Source organism: Lagopus leucura, unplaced genomic scaffold (assembly GCF_019238085.1).
Source record: "Lagopus leucura isolate 7727_CA_CO unplaced genomic scaffold, USGS_WTPT01 105-24_obj-0_obj, whole genome shotgun sequence".
Classification (NCBI taxonomy): Eukaryota; Metazoa; Chordata; class Aves; order Galliformes; family Phasianidae; genus Lagopus; species Lagopus leucura.
Genome location: NW_024966867.1, coordinates 18,359 through 28,115, shown reverse-complemented (window position 1 = coordinate 28,115; position 9,757 = coordinate 18,359). Strand labels below are relative to the sequence as shown.

At 43.6% G+C, this 9,757-nt stretch overlaps 1 protein-coding gene across 2 annotated transcripts in view; it reads right to left on the bottom strand.

Annotated features, from left to right (window-relative positions):
- Nucleotides 1-3,091: 3,091 nt before the first annotated feature.
- Nucleotides 3,092-9,757, bottom strand: part of LOC122192836 (transcription factor COE1-like) — a 21,119-nt gene continuing 14,453 nt past the window's right edge. For both annotated transcript variants that reach the window (XM_042893501.1, XM_042893502.1), the window contains 2 exons: nt 9,396-9,469; nt 3,092-3,164 (listed from right to left, as the gene is read on the bottom strand). In XM_042893501.1, coding sequence (XP_042749435.1) covers nt 3,092-3,164; nt 9,396-9,469 — 147 coding nt within the window. The remainder of the gene's footprint in view (nt 3,165-9,395; nt 9,470-9,757) is intronic.

Below are 9,757 nucleotides of genomic sequence, written 5' to 3'. Positions count from 1 at the left end.
ATAATATCCCTTTTAAAATGAGTTCCTGTTCATCAGAGCTTCATCTGAACACATGTAACCGGATTAGTGATAAAATATACAGGCTATGCTAAGATGATTCAGAAATACACAGGTTTCCAAGAAACTTCCTTGAAATGACTGCTCTATAAGCAGAAGAGATTTTGTTCTCCAGAGAAAACTGAGATCCCTCTACAAGTACGAATTTCTTTCGGTCCCTTTCACTGCTATATCCGCTGATACTATAATAGGGCAAACTATAAAGCAGTTCTACAAAGGATAAAGTCATATCCTGTTTCAAACGCAACAACGGATTATTATTTTTTAAATCCTGCATTTTGATTAAATAAAAATGTGCGATTTACTTTTCATATACATCTAGGATTTGAAAAAGAGCACAACACATGTAACTTTGAAGTTGACAAAGAGCCTCTTTGCCAAGTTAGCTAAACCACCACAAAGACCGAGCCCTCTCTATCCCGAGTTTCTCCGGCCTCATCAAAGAGAATTAATCAATCCAAAACAGTATTCCAGCATGGAAGAAGAGGATAGCATTTCCATTTAAGTACATATGTCAAAAATCCCATAGATGGATTCTACGTTAAATTCTATGTTAGGTCAGAGTCTGAGGATTGGTAGGATTTGATGCGAGAGTTAGATTAAATCCATAGGCAAGGCTTTATCAGACCGTAAGGCATGTGGGAGTGCTTTAGCCCAAATGGCAAATGAGTTCTGTAAGCTCACAGGCAAATAGAAATAGCTAAATATGGCTTAGCGTATCAATTGACATAATAGTTTAAAATTGTGTGCATGCAGAAGTGACAATGGAGTACAACTAAACACATGTGCTGACTCGTGCAGGCGCTTTAGCGCTTAACAGACTCGTTTTAAGGTAAAAAGGCCCCACATAGCTCGTTTCATCCTTTCCAAACCAAAAGGGGGAAAAAATGAATAGGATAAATGTCACAAGAAGCATCGCTAAAGCCACTGACTGTATAAAGCACGTACTTATTTGGCCTAAATTGTTTGAACTAGCCCCGGCCAAGAAAAGGTTTTAAGTACCCTACTGGGACAGATGCAAAGCGGCGACAATAGAAGCCACACTAATGCAATCCAGGTAACACAATCCTGTTTCAAAAACACAGGGAGGGCTAATTACAGTACTGCTGAGTCAAATTTCTTATACCACTGCAACCCACAGGAACAGGTCAAAATCAAATGTTATTCAAACCACAGTCATATCAACCTTCTGTATCAAAGTCACAATTTAAAACCAAGTGAAGAACTTAAAAGCTTAACCCATTCACAAGCCAAATGTGTTGTAGTGCAGGGGGGAGGAAGGCAAGGTTTGGATGATGAGCTGTGAATTGTATTCAACTTGTGTTTTAAATATAGTCTTCAGAATTGGTATCTTTTGCATAAATGTATGTAAATAGTGATAGATTGATCACCGTCACAAAGTTAAATCTGTGTTTTCATGTAACAGTTTCCCTCATTTTCTAAGAAGCACGTAGCAGACAAGCATCTCTGGCTTTCATAATTTAAAGTGATTTGCAACTAGCAGTTTTGCATACTAGATAGTTAAACAAAATATTTCCGTAAACCTGCCATTAGCATCTTAACATCTCACTTTCCAGTACAATGAAAAATTCATGTGAATTTTGTAGCTTTCATGTCACTCGAAATGCCGCCCTAACACCATGTTTATAGTGTTCAACTCGGCAGCATGCTTATAGAACACATCTCTATACAGATTTCACTGGGTTTTTTTCCCCCCCTTTCCCAGCCCTACTTAATGCTCACAGAAGATGGAAATACGCCTAGTTAAAATAGGTAGATATATCTTCTGAGGCTTAAACATTCTCAGGATTACTGATTACAGCTAATCAAAACACCCGCCATAAGCTTCCAATATATGCACTTTCTTAAGAAATTCAAGCAAGAACTATAAATCTGACAGCCTGCAGAAGCACAGTGCCTGGCCAGGCTCTGCTATCCCCATCCCTCCCGCATGGCGCTCCGCACACAAAACGCCGTCACCTTTTCTTTTATAACAAACACCCAGACTGGCACAGAAGGTACTTTGAAGCTAATACAGCAAACATGAGCTCAGACAATAATGCTAGGAGAAGCACACCGCTCTACACTCGCTCCCATATGCACAGACAGCTTCCCTTCAGGGTCCCTGCATGCACAGATTAGTGCAGTGGTATTGCTTTCCCCAGCTGATGACAGACAGATTCAGTACTTCATGGCCATTTAACTCTCATAGAGTAATGCTGCATAATAACCTGGTTATTACACGTGGCTTTGTACAATGAATTTTGACGATTAAAATGTAAAAATGACTGTTTGGTACCATTTTGCATAATTTGCAAGCACAGAAACTATCCATGGCTCAGAGCAACTAAAATAGATGCATTGCACAACAGTGATTTAGTTGGTGATGTCAGATTAGCAATATGGATCTGTTTAAAAGCACAATAATTAAGACAGGCAAAAATGAATTAATCAACTGACAATACAGTCAAAATAGTATTCCAACCAAAGAAAATAACAGGGGAAAAAACCCTTAGTTTGCAGATCTATTTTTTTTAACTGTTTTTATGCATAAATAAAATCCTTAAAATGTAGATGGATTGCATCCAACAGAACTACTGTAGCTAAAAGTGATAATGATTCAAACATTTTTCAAATAAAAGTTAAATATTTATAAGCACCCAACCACATTTCATAAATCACAAACTATTATTATTTTATTCCTGAAGCTTCCCTGGCACAGCATGCGAATTGAGCCACAGAAAGTCAGAAAGAAAAATCTCCTCTTTATGCACATGAATCAGTCTGCAAGCACGGGAGCCCTCCAACGAGCAGGTCGCTCCGTTAGCCTCCATATGGCCCTGCCACGGCGATCGCAGTTGCAAAGCACAACTAATTTGGTATCAAAAACAAAATTTCATCCGCATCTACTCCTAATTCTTCCCCATTAGCAAGACAGGGCAGGTGTTTCGTTATAATGAGGAAGGGAAAGAAAAGAAAAAAAAAAAAAAGGAAAAAAAACCAGAAAGAAAATCGAAGGAAACAATAGCAGTCCTTACCTGTCAATTATCACTGGATCTGATGGAGTCTCATTTCTGTTGCCACAGCTTTTCTTGTCACAACAGCGGCTGCAGAGCAAAAGTGAAAGGATTTAGTGCGACCATTACACTGTAAAATCATCATTACGAACACGGCGGGTTCAAATTGCCGGCTAGAGTTACCGCGCCGTCCCTGCCTGCAAATCAGTCAAATACAGTGGGTCACATATGGGTTAATTACTATGTTTAACTTCTTGCACAGCTGGTTAGCAATGGAAAATACAAAAAGAGAGGGGTTTTGCCCCCTTTGCAAATAATAATTCAAGGATCATACGACACAGAGAGACCTGCCTATTTGTGGTCTCTTTTCCAAAGGATTTAGTAGTTGTCCCATTTATGTGTGCACACAGAACCAGTTTCTTCTTCCCTGAACACAGCTTTTAACGTTTGCTTGGTGCTTCCATTACGTGGCCGCACAGTACTCCTGCTTTTACAGAGCTGAAGCCTCCCCCCGACATCCAGAAGTGTAATGATTCTCCTTCTAAGAAATATAATTGTTAAGAGTGGAGCTAAAATGCAAACACCACTGGCTTTTTATAGGGGAGCATGCCTGTTTCCCATTTTTCTGAGCACACGGATGACTGCTTGTGCTGGTGGAGCACCATGGGTTGGGTACAAAGCTGGAGCATGTAGCACCAGCTCCATCTGCCAAAGCCCTGCTCCATCACTGGCAGCAGGCTCAGGTTTTAAGCTAAGGAGCTTGTTGTTTGCACAGAGATGTTGAGTTGTTGTTTGGGATGAGCCCTTGTCTGAAAGGGGTACGGCAATTGGAGCTTGGCTCATGCAGGAACCCACTGGGTGAAGCCCAGGAAACTCCCATGGGGCCACAGAGGGCAGGGAACCACAGCATGGGGACCCCCATGGGGATGGCACCAATTAACAGGGCAAGGGGTCACTCTCCTGGCTCTCCCAGGCCAGATTCAGGCACACCTTGCCGTTATCAAACATCTTGTTGAACCTCAGCCACAGCTTTGCAGAGCACCATGCTCACTCCAAGCAGTATCCAGGGACCTGACTGCTCACCCTCCCGTGCCAATGGACTATTTTCCTTTCCCTGGAAGGTGGAAGAACACGGGAGCAGTAAGAAGCCCTCAGAAGTGCCATGCTATATAAATAGCCCTGTTGGGAGCATGACAAAGGTTCTCTTGTGCTGCTGAACAATAGAGTGAATAATATACAGTTACCCACCAAGATTAGCAATAAAGCAACTAACCACACTAAAGATAACAAAAAAAAAAAGGGGGGGGGAGGGGGGGACCTTTTACAAAAACAGCCTGTTTAAACATGGTCTCAAAAAAAATAATAAATTTTTGTTTTCAAAGAGAGGAAAATACATAATTCTTTTCACCGCAGAAGGCTTCAAGGCAACTATTCAGGACTGAAACTTCTCTCAGTTCACACATGTGCGGTATCTTCATTTCGGTGGAAGTTACATTGTTTAGGACTGCCAAAAAAAACTGCTTAATTTTACAGCACAATACCACAATTGATCCACGAAAATAAATGCAAGAGCCTTGGCACCCAGAAAGCATTAAAATTTAGGAAGGAATAAAATATGCTGTAGGTAAATAGTCATGAGGACGTTCGGGGGGCTTTTTTGCCTATAAAAGGACTTGTCATTGGAGTGCAGCGAGAATGTGTGGGGTGAGAAAATTTACCCACAAACAAGGCAATAAAAACTGCTAATCATTTTTAAATGATTAAAATGTAATTAGAAACAGAGTTGGCACAAGTTAAGACAATGCAGTTCTTGTGACTGAAGTGAATCAGGGCTAGTCCTGACATTCTCCCAGCAGACTGCAGGGACAGAAATTGCCACACTCACTCAGGCGAGCAAAGGTTCCCAGGCTCCCCACTGCACTGGGCGGCCCCCAGCATCCCCAGCACCTTCCTGCTTCAGCTACTCCAGCCCCAAGCAGAAGAGGTGACTGCCAGGGACAATATGGATAGCACGGCCATGGGGCTGCTCATGGGGTGGCCCTCTTGCGTGGCTCAGGTGTCCTGAGATGACGCCCCCATAGACCTGAGCCATAGCAAGAAATCAAACTTCCGTTTGCCTTTTTCTTTTTCTCTTTGTTATTCTTCTTTTTTTTCCTCCCTCACAAGCAGAATTGGAGGCCTCATCCACCCTCATTTTTCTACACAGACAATCATGGCATCACACCAACCCTGAGTTTTAGATCGCTCCTCATGGTAAAAGAAGCATTCAAACTTGCTTCGAAAGCTTTGACTTTTAGCATCTACTGAACACATGGAAAAAAAAAAAAAAAAAAAAAAAGTGCCTAAACATTCAGCGCCTTTCCCTGAAGGAATTCAAGAAGTCCCAGGAGTTTCTCTGAGTCACTGAGAAGCCCTCAGCTCCCTGCGTGCAGGGATTGATGCCAAGTGCCAGCTCCTGGCTGGCCCTGTGGGGTGTCCCCCCCAGGCAGGACAGGGAGCCAGAGCTCAGGCACAGTGTCTTTAGGAATCAGATTATGTCTGATCTAAAGCAGTTTGAGAGAGGGAAAACTAAAAACAAGGGGGGGAAAAAATCTGCAAAAAATGATTTGGCTCGGGGTTTGCTTGGTTTGTTTTTAAAGCAAATAGCCCTCAATAGCAACGCAGGCCCTTGCCATGCTGCACCAACATGGGTTTTCCCCATTCCTGCCTCCACCTTCCTCACACCATCCCCATCGTGCCTCTTTGCAGACCTCCATCCCCTGGCCACCACTGCTCCCTGCTTTTGTCACTGCCTTTGTCCTCACCCTTCTCCCCACTGGAGCATCTCTGTCCCCCATCACGGACACATCCATGGCCCCACCACACCATCCTGCACCCCAAAACCCTCCCTCTCCCTAACCCAGCGCAGCAGGCCAGGAGCATCACAGGCCAGAGGAGCCCTGCTTTGTGTATCCACGCACTCAGGCTTTCTGCAGGGACAATGAACAATGAGAAATTACGGGGCGATGGCACAAGGCCAGCACAAACACGACTTTCTGATCACTTACTGCCAGGCTCTAACAAGTCGTTAGTGAGCCCGCATGGGACAGACTGCAGCAGCTCCTGGTGAGATGGGCTGCAGCTCCCACCCCAGCCAGGCAGAAAGGTGCAAGGGCTCCTCGACAAAACAGCTGTAAGACTTTATGTCGCAAAGACAAAAACCATATTTTACTCCAACCTCATTCTCAGAAATCGCTGAACCATTTGAGCTGAAACTTTCCAAAGAAAGTCAGCCTCGGGCTGACACCCTGCAAAGGACATTTCAGCCAGAACAGTTTAAGTCTGGCAAAGCTGTAAGCCACTGAAGGTTTCATAATGGAAATTGTTGAGGCAATATTAACTATAGATGTCCCTCCCCACGCTGCCTACAATGCCAATAAATTCCACCGAGGCTCTGAATTCCCTCCAGCTATTAACATTTTCGCCAACAGCATGGATTTTACATTTTATATTTGACAAAACACAATGAACCTCTTCGAAATAAACAAACAGCCACCTGAAGCCAACCTCAGAGCTGCATCCCTACCGCAGCCAGAACTCTCCCGTACATTTGAATTCTTTGTCTTCTCCTTGCCGTAGTTGGAGCATCCTATAAATACCCAGCTTTGTCACATAAATGCAAAGTTTTATTGTGCAGTTAGCCTTGATAGAAAGCACTGCTGAAAGTTGTTTAGAAATTAAACATCTAAAACAAGCTATTTTAAAATACAGAGCCCTCACTATTTCATGTCTGAAATGAAGAAATTTCATCTTAGGGAGAGCAAGCTGTCTTTCACACCATATGGCTAATGGTAGTGCATAGCAATTAGCTGGACTGATTAATGGGGAACAGACTCTAATTTTATGCTTATAATTGAGGCTGCATTTGCACCCCTGGTGCAAATTCAGCACATCCCAACTTCCACTTACAACAGGCAAGAAATCAAGAGAAACAGAATGGTGCGGAGAGAGATTTTTTTCCCCCCTTTCTAGACCCCTAAAGAGCATCAGATTTGCAATTTAAAAGAGTGTTAGCAGCACAATAGATGACAGATTTGTGCAATAGGGTCAAGCGGCCTGGTAAACAAACAGCACCCTCTTACAAACCTATGGGCAGAAGAGGAAATGGGAAATATCTAATATGAGCGGTAAGATACTTGAATGCATCTCCCCCACCCAGCAGTCACACCGTGCCTACACCACAGTCGGATTTTTTTGCTGCCCCTACACCTTATGTTTAGGAACACAAAACCAGGGCTGGCAGCAAACAAATCTGAGGAGAGGAACAGAGCTCCTGATCAAGCAAATTTTAAGAACGAAAAAAAACAGACAGTGCTTCAATAAAGGGAAAAGCTGATTCAAATGACACAGCACAGCTTTACACATCCCCAGAATGGAAATAATTTTACCTCGGTTAAACAATATCGACAAAGCTGCACATCTTTAACACAGATCTGGTTAAAACTCAGCCCTCTATCTGAAGTTTTCAATGTACTTATTAATCTTCATGTTTCTGAAGTATTTATAAGAAAATTAATGGATTAGAGAGGGAATTTTTAGGGTTGCACAAGGGCTCGGTGAATGTCCCAGAGCTGGCTGAGGGCACTGCATGGCATGGGTCTGGAACAAAGGCTGGCTGCAGAGAGTGATGCTGCAGGCTGAGAGTGTGTGCTCAGCCCCTCCTGAGGTCTGGATGCTAACCTAGATACCAGATTATTTCCACCTCCAAACCTTGCAGTCTAGGAACCAACAGGGCACACTAGGTGAAGCTACCAGCACATTCAGGCTCTGACACTGCAGGCACTTCAGCATGTGCTTAATTTTACTCACTGTTCCACTGGGCCGCTTCCACAAGAAAAGCAAAGCATGCACTTAGTCTTATCGGGTCAGGGGCCTCCTTTAATATTTCCACGAATTGTTCCTAGCTAGGTATCTAGTGCAAAAGTGGTGCTAATTGGGCCAATGAGTTTTAGTGCAATTACAGGTTGTCAGTGTGGCTGAGCTTGCACTGGGAAAGGTAGGACTGGTCAGGAGTCCTCAGCAAAGCCATGCCACAGCTCCCAGCAGCAGCAGCTTGGGACCTCTCAAAGAGCTGAGGCTGGAATGGGTTATCTCTGGTTTCCCAAAGCCAAACCTGCTGAACAAAGTAGCCTAGAAAAATAGGATACGGCAATTAAAGTCCCCCAAATCCTGCAAGCTGTGTGGGGTTCCACCCGGCAAGCAATGCAAGAAGAGTGGCATCACAGGGCTCTGCCCTCGAGCTGGGTTTTATCAGACAGAAGCCTTAGGAAGCACAAAACACACAGATTCCAAAGAATAAAGGGAAAAAACATCAACCAGCAGAGAAGTTTCCATCTGAATACTTTGTCTAAGACTCTCCCCCACCAGGAAACCCTCATCCAAGTTTATTCTCTTAGAAGTGGGTACCAGCTTTTCCCCTCAAGTTACTCCTTTTTAGTAAATGTGTTTTGTAAAAGTTACAATGCATGCAATGGCATTTTTACAGTCTTAAAACAACTGATTGTAACAATGAGCTTATGCAAGAATGCCTCATCTTCCACCAGGGAATTATTTTCTGCCATCGAATAACATGTAACAAATGAGTTTTTCAGACATGCAAAAACACCCACTAACTTTAATGAGACTGCAAGGTCAGCCTCTCCTGGGTGCCTGAGGGCTATGGGAGAAGATGCTGTGAGGGAGCAGAGCAGGCTTCACCTAACGCTGCCAGCAGAAGGGGGAAGAAAGTAGCTGAAAAAGAATTCATCTCTCTGTCCCAGATTTAAGTGCCAGCCCCATGCAGACACCTCTGGGGGAGCAGAGCGTGGGGGGGTCAGATCTGTGTGGTTGGAGAACACCAACAAATAGCAGCCATGGGGCAGCAGAGCCCTGCTAGGCCCAGGCAGGTGGGAGAAGCCCTGTCCGCCTGTTAGGCCAGCAACACCAGAACAACCATTTTGTCATGCTGCTGGGAGAGCAAACTTTGTCATTTGCTTGGGAATTGGGGGCAGAGAAAACTACAATTCTATAATTAACTATTAATTTTGGTGAGCCCATTTTTGTAGGCTACGGGGTCTAAATGCAACCCAGTAGCGCGGTTAAGGAAAATTCGTTATCAATTGAAAACTGCTGCGGTGACAGAGACCTTGCTGCTAATTACACACACCAGACTGTGTTATTTTGGGATTGTTTAATGCAAGAAAGATAAATTTAAGTCCTAAAATAGCCACAGGTTCAACCTAGATTTTGAGAGACAGATTCATCTTCTCATCACTAATTAGGGGGAAGCAGGGTATCTCTTACCTGCACATTATTTCATGCGTGAGCAGAACTCGGCACATTTCGGGGTTCTTGTCTTGGCCTTCATATACTATCGCCTAGAAAGAAAACACATTTTTAGTCACGTTGAGTTGGGAGAAAAGAAAAAACAGCCTTGTGGCCGCCGAGTGCACAAGGCCAACAGCGGCCAAACCTGCCCGAGGTCTGTGTTTGGGAACAACTGAGCTGGGAACTGCTAAATTCCCTCCTCTCTGCTGCACATCCCTCAAGCTGTGTGTAGGATGGGTTTTTTTAGTAGTCAAGACAACCACAATTTTCTTTTCAATTCAGAATAAAATATAAACCTAATAGCATTAAAAGAAAGGAAGGAAAAAAAAAAAAAAAAA